Here is a 12,599-nt window from a genome sequence, read left to right as displayed (position 1 = left end):
GCAAGACTGGCGTAATACGAGTCACCATGTCTGGCCAGTAGCGTGTCGCGGAAAACCACATTGCATGTACCTATTGCATAAGGACACCCCTGTTCCCGTCTTCAGCTCCCCTCAAATATTCCTTCGGTAGAAATCATCTATTTCGGTTCGGGCTGCTTCGCTAATACATCTATGTGGCCTGATAAGCCATAAATTTGTGAAAAAGATAAGACTTTGTTGGTCGTGATGCAAATCCAGCGGAAGAAGAATTTATCCTGACATAATCCTAAGTTTATGGACTTCTATCTAGTGGCTACAACATATATTGACATACAACCGCGTCTATTGAGCTCAAGTTATTCCTTAAGTATGTTTACAGTCCTCACGCTCACACTCGCAATCTCAAGCGGAAAAGTCTTCAAAGGGGCACGTAAAAGTCACGGTTCTATAGTCTATAATCTAAGTGTAGTTTATAATCCAAGTCTATATGCAGAAAATCTATGAATCAAACTTCATTCACACGTGTGTCGTCAGTTTCCTCGCCTTTCTTGGGATCCTCCACGTGGGCGTGTGCACCGTTTCCTTCTTTTCCAAAGACACCTTGTTTAATCTCGAAGCGAAATTGCTCCTCTTCTTCCTTAAGCTGTGCCTTGACCTTTGCGTGGGCTTGCCATATAGGCTTAGTCTCAAACAAGCGGTCAACTGCCTCTAGTGGGATACCGCTGGTCTCGGGAATCAGGAAGAAGGCGAAGAAGAATGCAAAGAACGACAAGGCAGCGAAGAAGAAATACACGCCATAGTTCATTTTGGCGAACATTTGCTTGGTAAAGCGGGAAACGAGGAAGTTGAAGAGCCAGTTGCTGGATGTTGTCGCGGCTTGGGCGAGGGAACGGATGTTAGGGTCGAAAAATTCCTGAGTAAATGTTAGTTGACACCGCAATGTAATTGTCTTGAAGCGAGATTCATCTTACCGAGTTGATGACCCATGGAGTTCCGTTCCAAGTGGGAGTGTACACGGCAGTCCACAGATAGAAAAAGAAGATAGCAGCAATACCACCTCCGTTCAGAGAGGACGTGGGATGCAAGTCCGGGCGAACAGCACAAATGTAGGCACCAATCACCCACATGCAGGCGGATCCAGTGAGCGCACCAGTCAATAGAAGTTTCCTTCTTCCAAACTGGTCAACGAGGAATAAGAGCCAGAGGATTGTGAAGATGGCCTTGACCACACCAAAAATACCCGTCATCCAGCTAATGTCAGATTGGGAGACGCCAATGCTGCTGAAGATAGTGGGGCTGTAGTAGTTGATGGCGTTGATACCGGATCCGTTCTGCCAGAAGAAGAGCATACATCCTAGGAAGAGTCGGTACAATACTGCGGGACGCTTTCCAACAGCCTGGAAGGGCTTCCAGAAACCGATTCCAACGGTGGCCTTTTGCTCTTCTAGTGCTTGATCAATGGCGGCGACTTCTTCCTTGACATAAATGTCATTTTCATCTAATTGACGGATCCAACAGAGGTTCTTCATGGCCTCTTCCCGACGATCCTTGAGGAAAAGCCAACGGGGTGATTCCCTGATCCACAAAGCGCCAAAGAACAGCAGCCCCGAGGGAATGATCTGAATGGCAAAGGGAACAAGCCATTGCTCATGTGATGAGGGCATGTGCTGTTCAACGCCATACTATATGCAGTGAGTAATGTGTCTCGACAGTCAGTGTTTGGAAGAAAGTCTTACGTTGATCCAAAATCCGACAAGGCCGCCGATTTGCCAGCCCAGTTCGTATAATCCAACGAGACGTCCTCGAATGGCAGGTGGAGCGAGCTCAGAGATGTAGATAGGGATGATATTGGAAGCAATACCAGTTCCCACGCCGGACAAGACACGTCCAGCGTACATGATGCCCAGACCAGTAGAGCCCTTGGTGCCCAGCTGGAGACCGCCTCCAAGAGTGAAAACAGCAGAAGCAATCACCAAGCTCCATTTGCGTCCCAAGAAATGACCGAGAGCATAGGTGCCAAGTGCAGCGAAGAAGGCGCCTGCGATGAAAAAAGAGACAATGTTCTCTTCAATGGTTGAGACATGTTCGCTGGACATACGATCGAATCCAAACTCGCGCTGGAACGAAGTCAAAGTTATAGTCGTGCCAATGAAGGCGGAAGTGTAACCGATCATATTGGAACCGCATGATGCAATGATGGCGAGAACGTAGATACGCCAGTTGTAGACGGACTTGGGCGTCGGCCGGTCCTCAGCCAGTGTGAGGATACCCATGGCGACGATGGAATCTCAAACAAGAATGTGGCAGCAGGGTCAAATCAGAGTGAGTGTCAGGCGTCGTTGCCAATTTCCTTGTTTCTCTTTTGGCTGGATGAAGATCAATGTTGGTACAGCTGAGGAAGTAGGAGAGAAAGAGTCCGACTTTCAGGAGCGAGGGGGACTTCTAAAAGCAACCACAGAGATCTCGGGAATTTGTCACCTCCAGACCAACAACCCACATTCTTTGGGGTTCAACAGTGAGGCATCCGGGGCATCCTGGAAAATAGCGAGCCTGCAGGCGACGTCAAGTGTGGGCATCCCGCAAATTTTTGATGACCGGCTGAGCGTTTTTCCTAGGGTGAGCTTCTCCATCCGCATTATGGGATAGGAAACCCCAAATTGTGGTCCGTCCGGTGAGCGTTTAGCAATGATTAAAACGTGAATTCCACCAAATCGGGCCGATTTGACCAGTTAGCAGCCAGCCGAATAAGATTCGCATCTCTCATGCGGGCCGGGAGATCCAATTTTTCTCACGAGATTTTGCTGTGGCCCATGGACCCGCAGGAATACGACTCAGTCCGAGGCCGATCATGGCCAACGGCTTCATCTCGACACGTAGAGTCCTAAGCGCTCGAGATGATATTGATAAGTATGGATAGGCAGAGTACGTAAGTACCACTTCTGAAACAATCTTGACTTTGGGGTTTCGAGGTATGAAATGTGCAAGGAGTTGATAATGCTAGTTACCCTAATCGGGAAGGGGGCAACGCCAACTCCCGAAGGCTAACCCTAACATTAATTAATCTGAACCAATGACGGATAGAGCAAAGTCACGTGCACGCGGAAGAGCAGATAGCCGTGATCGGCGGATTTACGGACATAGAAACATCCGCACAGTCTCCATCCATTGATCCCTCTTTAGTCACTCCATGCGTTCGCATTAGGTACATTATTTCTTGCTTTCCCCAGTTGCAAGCAATGGGGTTGACGTTGCTTTTTCTCCGACTCCTATAATTCTCCACGATATCGGACTTTCAACCGTTACCTACCCCGCCGGCGGGTAGATAGTCGACCTCGGAACGAGTCAGTCCCGTAACTGACTATGCACTGAATACAGAAATATGTATCCGGTTCCTCCCATGATGATGCCACTTCATCATTACTGCCGGCTTATGGAGATGCGTTTGGATGATACTGCTGGGGCCAAATTGGGATGATCTGCTTACACACGTAAGTACTCGCCGGGCATGTATTCATCCTGGGTTTGATGTTTTGTCGACACATATTCGTATCTGGCATGTGTATGTTCCGACAGCCTTGCATTTGTCACAAGAGGTTCTTTTTTTTTCGATTATTTCATGTCAATTATCATTGGCAAGGTTGCACGCTTTGGTGGACTCTCGAGAGCGTCAAAGCATACTCGGTACTTGAGTAGAATTGATTCTGTATCCATGCTGTCGATTGACGGTTTGGAGGTGGGGCTTGCTATGCGAGGGTAGAAGCAGTCATTAACCCTAGGTCTCTTGACATTGGATTTATCTTTGGTGATTCTAGATATACCCAGGCTCAGAGAACATACCAACGTCGCCATTATTCTTGATATTGGCGTAGCCCAAAAATGCTTGTTTTGCTTGATACTACGCGATGTAACTGGATGTTCCCGTAACCAACAACCAGTCATTATGAGTCATGAACACTAACCGTTTAGACGGAAGCAATCTGATATTGATTGTCGATCATGCTATCTATCTTACCCCACTTCAGCTACATTCAAATTTGAAGCTCAATTACTTATATCGCGCAGTACGATTTTGCTGTCATGCAGAATTTTGTAGATTCTGAGATCTTGCAGTGCCTGCACGGAACCAACACATGGCTACCAGCTATCTACCTCCTGCCTTGACAGCAGACACTATCACCGATCTCATTCTCTCCCTCAATCTTCCCAAACCGACTTCAATTGAGCCACTGGAGGTTTCTGCCGCCTTCCACTCTATATACCTCATCCATTTCTCTGCTTCAGACGCTTCAAGCATTGCGGCGCGCACTGAAAAAGATGGCTCGCTAATCTTGGTCCTGCGCGTGTCGGGACGACAGCTGCCGGGTATCAAGACCCTAAATGAGGTTGGCGCGATGAACTGGGTGCGCAAGAATACACACATTCCCGTCCCAGCAATCGTGCGCTACGATGCCACGGAGAAAAATCTTATCGGATATGAGTTCACTCTACTTGAAAAGGCACCCGGTGTCAGCGTAGATAAAGTCTATGATACCCTGTCCACGGAAACCAAAACCAACATGGTCCGCCAATTGACGGAGTATCTGATCGAGCTGCATTCGCATCCCTGGAAGGAAGGATTCGTGGGTGGCCTTATTCCCGGCGACGATGGAGAGAGCGCACGCGGACCACCCATTGATGAATGGTTTTGGCAGGTGCCGGATCTTGAGAAACACTGGTCTTCTCTTGGACTTCACGAGACATTAGAAACGATCAACCCCATTCCTGCTGAGGGATTTGATAGTTATGTAGCATACAATGTCGGCTGCTTGAAACGGTACATTCATGTGATAGAGGTACATCCTTCACTCGACTCCTACCGAGACATGATACCACGACTGCGATCCCTTGTCGCCAAGCTACAGAAGCCCGAACTTATCGAACAGCTCAATCGCGTCACCTACATATTCGCGCACAAGGACTTGCACTTTGCGAATATCATGTGCGACCCTGACGAGCCCGGATGTCCAATCACCGCGATACTCGACTGGGAGTTCAGCGGCGTAGTACCAGCACCGCGATGGAATCCACCGCGCGCATTCCTGTGGAATTACAAGAATAGTCCAGCGGATAAAGCGGAGCACACGCGAATGGAGGAGGTGTTTGAGCAGGTGTGTCGCGAAAAGGGGGCGGAGTGGATGCTGGAGGAGATGAAAATGAGTGATTTGCAAGAGTCAATGCAAAAGATAGTCAATCATGTTCGAGCAATTACGGAGGTGTGTCCAAAGGGTCAAGGAAGTGATCGAGTGGCGCAGTGGAGGAGTGTGGCTGAGACGGCGATGGAGAAATTTGGTGTGTAGTCGGAGTTGTGGCGGTGTAGAATATTTAGCGCTTATCTAGTTCCAGTTGATAAAACAAATTCAGTCAGTGTGAAAATTCAATTTAGTAGACATTACACTCGCAGGCAAAACCGTTGTCGGGAGCTTGCTATGTAGTACGTACTCTTCAATGTTTCTCAATCCCAGCGTCAAGCGGAGCTAAACTACATCGGGATAAAGGCAAGACGGGTGCAATTTATCGTAATATGTATGGTATTGTATCAAATATACATAAACATTAAATGTTACAATACGTGTTCCTGGTATACAAGTAACAATTAGTTACAGTCAAGCTTACGTATGTATGTCTTCGAAGTGAATGCATCTAATCTTTCGGTTTCATGATTTGTCTGTAGATAAGCGTGCGTTTAGACGTTAAGCCTCCTGAGCGTGCGCCAACGTATTCACGATAATGGCTGGKCCAGCATGCCTTGTCTAAAAAGGATCTTCAGAGGGGCCATCTGCAATCATAGCTACGGAGCTACAACGCACCAGTCAGTGGAATGAAATTTGCGACTCCTGGTAACTGGCAAAAATCAGGTCTCCATAGATTATTAACTATATCCTTGATTGTTTCTGACTGTGATAGCATCCACCACCTGTGTTGGTATACATCGGATAATGCCTTGCCTCAAGCATAAAGGCAGTCAGGGACTGCCCCGTGATAATGAGCAGCTATTCCGAAGCACCGGGTATGCGACACACTGGTTGCCTATCTTGCGGAACACTACTGAGAGGATTAAGTGGTGTCAGCACTCCCTGCTGAATCTTATGAACATGCTCCAGCAACTTGACTGCTTCTTTGATCTGTCCATTTGCTTGATATGCTCTAATAAGCATACGGTGGGACAATAGTCGAGCAGGATGATCTTCAGCAAATATTTCTACTTTGTTTGCAACAATATGCTCTAGTAGCTTGACTGCTTCCTTGACCTGTCCATTTGCTTGATACGCTCTAGCAAGTATATGCTGGGACACTAGTCGAGCAGGATGATCTTCAGCAAGTATTTCTGCTTGTTTTATTGCAGCATGCTCTAGCAGTTTAACTGCTTCCTTGACCTCTCCATTTGCTAGATATGCTCCAGCAAGCGTATGTTGGGATGCTAGTCGAGCACGGTGATCTTCAGCAAGTATTTCTGCTTGTTTTGTAACAACATGCTCTAGCAGTTTAACTGCTTCCTTGACTTGTCCATCTGCTAGATATGCTCCAGCAAGCGTATGTTGGGACACTAGTCGAGCACGATGATCTTCAGCAAGTATTTCTGCTTGTCTGGCAACAATATGCTCCTCTAACTTGACTGCTTCCTTGACCTGTCTATCTGCTAGATATGCTCTAGCAAGCGTATGTTGGGATGCTAGTCGAGCACGATGATCTTCAGCAAGTATTTCTGCTTGTTTTGTAACAACATGCTCTAGCAGTTTAATTGCTTTCTTGATCTGTCTATCTGCAAGATATCCTTGAGCAAGCGCATATTGGGATACTAGTCGAGTAGGATGATCTTTAGTAAATATTTCTGCTGTTTTTGAAGCAATATACTCAAAGAGTTTAACTGCTTCCTTAAAATGTCCATTTGCGTGATATGCTGCAGCAAGCGCATGTTGGGACTCCAGTCGAGAGGGATGATGTTCAGGAAGATTTCTATCTCTCCATTCGCAAGACTTTTGCGTCCATTGGAGGGCTTCTCTCATTCTTCCATCGGTGTGTAAGCACTGCCCGACTTTCAGACAGAGCTCGCTCCTTTCCTGTGTGTTTTGGCATCGCTCATCTTTATCTATGCGTGCGACATGCGGTAGATAATCCCGCCAAATCTCGCGATTTGTGTAATCATTAGATGGAAAGACTTTTAGAAGTTGCTTCAATGCTGCCATACCAGCTTCTGCTTCACGGTCGTTTGTAACGATCCATCTCCTGGTCGCGAAGTGGACCAGTCTATGCATGTCGAGCTTCTTGTCATCCCTTTTCTCTAGAAATGAATATGAACAGAGCGTGCCAACGGCAGCTGCCAACCGCGCTTCGGGATGCGCTGCTGGTAAAATGGAGTACGGTATTGCCCTCCATTCAATACAAGATATAAATGCAAGGAGATCTGCTGCCAATGAGTCGTGCTCAAGAATCTTGTTGAACGTTATCAGCCATGTCTTCGCGACTGCATTTGTTAAATTCGGGTATCGTGTCTTGTCGCCAAAATCCATGCTTAAGATGGCAAGGGCATCCTGGTCTGTATTCTTCAGTAGCCGTAGATACTCAAAGATGGAGCTTTTATTAGTGTTGATATATGCTGCCGCCTGGGTGATCGCTAATGGAAGGTATTCTAGTTCTGTGAGAAGATTCCTGATGATGTTCTCGTTGTAAGGGGGACTTTTTCGAATCAAGGACTTCTCTAATAAGTCTATTGTTTCCTGTTCGGTCATCTTCCCTATATCAACCACGTCGCTGCCTGCCAGGTATTGGGCTATGCCTCCAAATCGTGTTGTAAACACTGTCAGGCCATCATCACTCTCCGGAAGAAAGTTCAACAAGCCATCTGTTTGCTTCGGCCCACGAAGTAAGTCCAAATCGTCCGCATTGTCAACAATTAACAACCACTTTCCTGCGGACTTTGCACATAGCCATCGCCGTACTAGCATTTTCACGTCTTCTTTGCTCTCTTGCCCATGGTGTATTCCTAGTGCCCTTGCAATCTCCATACAACCCCGCTCAAAAGACTCCATACTCAACGCCTGTACCCAGAAGATAGAAAGTTCAGGGTAATCTTCCTTAACAGAGTATGCGAACTGTAGCGCGACTTGTGTCTTGCCAATACCACCAAGGCCGCTGATCGCCACCTTTTGACAATCTGCATCCTGAAACAGCTTTCGTTTCAGCCTGCTGAGCTCTGTACTTCGACCAACAAATTGGCGATTTCGTAGAAAAGGAATGTAGAGAGTACGCGAATGCTCTGCGGAGAATAAGTCTCATTCTCTATAAACTAAGCACTAGCTACACTGACCTTGTGTTGCTCTGTCAGCCGTCTGTGTTTTCAACACATCTGCCGCTGGTATCACTAAAAGCAGCTCCTTCGCATATGCCGCCGCAGTTCCAGCTGCATAAGGTTGCCATTTCTTATTCTTGTGCGAATCGGCATAGTCGCAGATGCCACGGATCACCAAGCACGGGAAACTGTTCATCAGGCCAGCTGCCTCCATTTCGAAGCAAAGCACTCCTCTGAATTCTGAGCTGACTTTGTCTCGCGTCCTGCCGTCCCTCATCACCTGATTCCCCGATGCTATCGTGCCGTAGTGAACCACAGGTTTCCAATCCGTCCTATCTTCCCTCTGTATCTGTCGTGTATCTTCGCAGGACGTACAGTTTTTGTCTCCTTCATGATCGTACTTTGGGTCAAACAGCAGATCGCTGCCTGCTCTATCGCGGGCGAATTTGGGGAGATTGCTGAGCTTCGCTAGATGATGTGAAAGATCGCTTCTACCTCGGTCATGGTAAGCCTGAAGCTTCGTGATCGCGCTAAGGAGGACTGGAGGTGGAGTATTAAGGAATCCTGTCTGCTCAAACCCGTTTGGCGTTGACTTGCCAAAGTCGTACTGGATCACCCCGCCATGGCCTTTTTCTGGCTGGCTGACAACAATGTCGCCTAGCCGAATGTCAGCATCTCTGCTTGGAACACCGCCTCCGATTCCGACCATTAAACCAAATCGAATGCACGGGAACGAAGACTTCATCCGCATGGCGACCGCTGTAGCTGAGGCGATGCCTGTTTGGCCGGCGGGTAGGCCTGCAATAACGACATTATGCTCGCCAATGCGGCCGAAACTGTATACATTGGCGTCTTCGCCGATTTGAAGAGGGTTTTGGTGCTCTTCGTCAAGCATTTCCTGAGCTGCAGCGAGCTCGATGTGCAAGGCGCAGACCCAGCCCACCGTGTAGTCGTCGCGGCTGAGTTGGCGAGCCATCTTAGGTGTCCGCCAAAATTTCGACAATGGACTGTGGCCTTTCCGCTTTATTTTAGCATAGATGAAGTCAAGCACGGAGTACGAAAAGAAATCTTCTTTGAGGCTCAGCCTCGTCAAGTTCACCGCAATATTCTCCTTCAGCCTTGCGCTTGACGTCTCCGCTGGGCGCTAAGCCGACAAGGATCAAAGCTGCTGGTGTCGTGGCGCCGAATCATATACATCCACGAGTTTCTGTCGACATGAAGTCTTGACCGCAGCTTCTCGCTGCTGTTGACTTTGCTGCATTAGGTGACGTGAGGCTTGTTTGCGACGGGGCGCGGATCTGGAATAAAAGATAGAATGTGAATCTAAGGGAATACTGCACAATCAATAAATGAGTAGGCATGTAATATGAAGTGGTCCATTAGAAATTGGTGCATTATGTCTTCCTTGAAAAAGAATAGCCTCTTTGGATTTGACGGAATTGTTGCGCATTGAAGCTTGTGTCACCGTTTCCCGCTGGTAATTGAACAGAATCGACCTTGTATCACAATCTCTGTAAGATTCAGACCATTTTTCAGCCTGCGAGGACCTCTTCTAGGAAGTAAGTATAACCCGAATGTAGAGATCACCATCATTCATATTCAAGTCACAGGCATTGTAAAAATTGAATATGTGTGTATACAAGTACTGTACAATACCATACATGATACGGCGAATTGAATACTACGTATGTCTCCAAGCTAAGCCAGAAGCAGCTTAGACTCACTTGGCATTTGGTTTCAGAAACAATCAAAGAGAGTAAGATCCCGACCCCGATTTCGCTTCCGAGTGTATCACCAGTAGACGGTACTGGCTGCAGTCCCGCGCAGAATTATACGTATATCTAATCATTTTAATCCCTACACGCTCAACTCGACGCCGTGTAGCTTCCTCAAATGGATAATTCAGTAGCAGAAAACATCATGGGCACCCTTGGCGCGGTTCGTCCACTACCAATATCTTCACCTCCCAACCTTAGCTAATACCGCTTCTAGGTGTGCTGGTCCATTCAGGTACCTAGCCCGTTGGCATGCTATGAGGTTTTACTAACGCTGATAACCCCAGCTGCTACCACAAATCATCATCAACTACAGGAGACACAATACCGAGGGTCTGCAAGGATCGATGATGCTACTTTGGGCAACAGCCGGTGTTCCTCTCGGAGTGTACAACATTGTAGAAGACTTCAACGTGGCACTAAAAATCCAGCCTCAGATACTTATAACCCTGAGCCTTATTACGTGGGCTCAGTGCCTTTACTATGGAAAGGTATGGTCCAATCGTCTTTGAGCGCTTCACATTCTCGACATGTTAATGGTCTCCATGCCCCAAATAGCGATACCCCGTTACAAAATGTATTAGTATGGTTGCTCCTCTTCTTCTTTGCCTCGGCGGTATCGAGGTCGGGTTGGTATTTGCATTAAAAGAAGCTAAATCTCATGGATTGAAATGGCCTCTGATTTTGATGGCTATTCTGAGCGCATGCCTGCTTGCTGCAGGGGTTCTCAGGCATTACTGGGACATTTATATCCATCGCACTGTGAGGGGTATTAGTTTCTTCTTTGTCGGGATCGACGCCGCTGGAGACTTATTTTCCCTAGTATCTATATGTGAGTTGAATGAGACGTCTTTCAGTGAGAGACTAGTTGGCTAACACATGATTAAGTGTTTGGACCGACTATTGATATACTTGGTATGGTCATATATGGAACCGAGTTGGCACTTTGGTTGGGAGTCTTTGCCTGTGGTGGTGTATTTAATCTCCTGCCTTGGCTGAAGGCGTTTACAAGGAGAGCTGAGACCTCGCAGGAACCAATTTCCCTGCATCAGATGCCATCGTCGACTTCTGTATTCAGAACAGCATCTGGATCTGAAGTAGTTGAGAGGCGGGGTTGGCCGCGTGCATCTTGAAGGAGTTCTTGTGCCATTAGTAAGGAGACCACTAGCTTTTAATACAGTAAATGTAGTAGATTCTGTCATTTTGAAAAATTCCCACGGTAAATACTCTCCAGACATTTTGTAAGAATATACCATTTTTTTGTTAGCGCTCCAAGCTCCCGCTGAGGCTAATGCCGAAACATTCAGGGATAAAGGGGCTAGCAGATAGAGTCACTGGCATCCAATCCATGCCTATTTTTGGCTTAATTACGGCCACGGCGGCACTCGCCAGCCCACTTAATTGCGACTTTTAATCACCGGTGTCCACTTTGCGGCGTGTTTCGTATCCATGTTGTCTGTCGGTTGGCGGGGTGAGAGGGGCTTAGCTGTCATGCTCGGATTATTGTGAGCTATTAAATCCGTTTGAATAGATTTTATTTATATTTCGACCTTTTCCCCGTGTTGACATCTTGTTTTTTCTACAGCGTGTTTGTGCCGCATTTACATTTCAATTTTCTCTTTTCTAGCCTACATCATACATCAAAATGGAGTTCGTTGAAAACGTTGTCGAAAGCTTCACCTCCGGCGGTGGCCGCCGGGAAGAAGTCGTCGAAGAGCGACGAGAATACTATTCCAGCGGCCCCGGTGGTCCTCCCCCTTCCGTCCCTCGACCCTGGATCGCTGAATGGGATGAGCGAGAACGTCGTTATTTTTACATCAATCAAGAAACCGGCCAACGAAGCTGGGAATTGCCTTATGGCGGTGGTGGTGCTCCCGGTGGAGGATATTACGAGGAGCAGCGCGGATATGAGCAAACCTCTTATGTACAGCAAGAACAGCCTCGTAGCAATCACAATTTTGCTTATGGTGCTGCGGGTGTTGCTGCTGGCCTTGTAGGAGGCGCACTTTTGATGCATGAGGGAGAGGAGATTCGTAAGTAGACTAACCCAAACCTCAAGGCAAATGCATACTGACTCTGGTAGACGATGAATGGAAAGGCGAGGAGAATCGTATCGAGGAACGTGTGGAGGACTTTCCCGAGAACGCCGCCAACTGGGCGGGCAACAAGGTCAGTCAATACTAGCCTCCATACAGTTACGAATGCTAATAAACCTTCCGTCACAGGTCGGAGAAGCCGAATATGAAGTCGACAGAGTCGAAAACGGTATCGAAAATTTCCCCGAAAACGCCGCTGGATGGGTCGGAGATAAAGTCGGAAGTGTTGAGCGATTCGGTGATGAGGTTGATTATGCCTACGATGAAGGTAGAGCCGAGGGCAGGGATGGATGGTAAAGAGAAATCTAAGCTGTTCATGTACTTTACCTTGACCATAATTATCCGTGCATGATAATAGCAATCCTACAACACCTCCTACTTCGGCATCTCTTCCAGGCAAAGACTGTAAAATTGGGCCGTATG

General features: G+C 47.4%; 4 protein-coding genes across 4 annotated transcripts; 2 read left to right on the top strand and 2 right to left on the bottom strand.

The window, feature by feature from the left end:
• Positions 1-484: 484 nt before the first annotated feature.
• BHQ10_007663 (uncharacterized protein) lies at positions 485-2,252 on the bottom strand (the record flags this gene model as incomplete). The annotated part of the gene is made up of 3 exons (XM_040880383.1): positions 485-892; positions 951-1,661; positions 1,716-2,252. The coding sequence occupies 3 exons, from the start codon at positions 2,250-2,252 to the stop codon at positions 485-487; spliced, it is 1,656 nt and encodes a 551-aa protein (XP_040736166.1).
• Positions 2,253-4,109: 1,857 nt separating this feature from the next.
• On the top strand, positions 4,110-5,315 carry BHQ10_007662 (uncharacterized protein; the record flags this gene model as incomplete). Its single annotated transcript, XM_040880382.1, has 1 exon — positions 4,110-5,315. One exon carries the CDS (start codon positions 4,110-4,112, stop codon positions 5,313-5,315), a length of 1,206 nt encoding a protein of 401 aa, XP_040736165.1.
• Positions 5,316-6,008: 693 nt separating this feature from the next.
• Positions 6,009-9,281, bottom strand: BHQ10_007661 (uncharacterized protein; the record flags this gene model as incomplete). The annotated part of the gene is made up of 3 exons (XM_040880381.1): positions 6,009-8,272; positions 8,324-8,599; positions 8,681-9,281. The coding sequence occupies 3 exons, from the start codon at positions 9,279-9,281 to the stop codon at positions 6,009-6,011; spliced, it is 3,141 nt and encodes a 1,046-aa protein (XP_040736164.1).
• A 2,444-nt stretch (positions 9,282-11,725) lies between these two features.
• Positions 11,726-12,473, top strand: BHQ10_007660 (uncharacterized protein; the record flags this gene model as incomplete). The annotated part of the gene is made up of 3 exons (XM_040880380.1): positions 11,726-12,113; positions 12,164-12,249; positions 12,306-12,473. The coding sequence occupies 3 exons, from the start codon at positions 11,726-11,728 to the stop codon at positions 12,471-12,473; spliced, it is 642 nt and encodes a 213-aa protein (XP_040736163.1).
• Positions 12,474-12,599: the final 126 nt, after the last annotated feature.

Source organism: Talaromyces amestolkiae (genome assembly GCF_001896365.1).
Source record: "Talaromyces amestolkiae strain CIB chromosome Unknown scaffold16.1, whole genome shotgun sequence".
Classification (NCBI taxonomy): domain Eukaryota; kingdom Fungi; phylum Ascomycota; class Eurotiomycetes; order Eurotiales; family Trichocomaceae; genus Talaromyces; species Talaromyces amestolkiae.
This window is presented reverse-complemented; position numbering and strand designations above follow the sequence as displayed.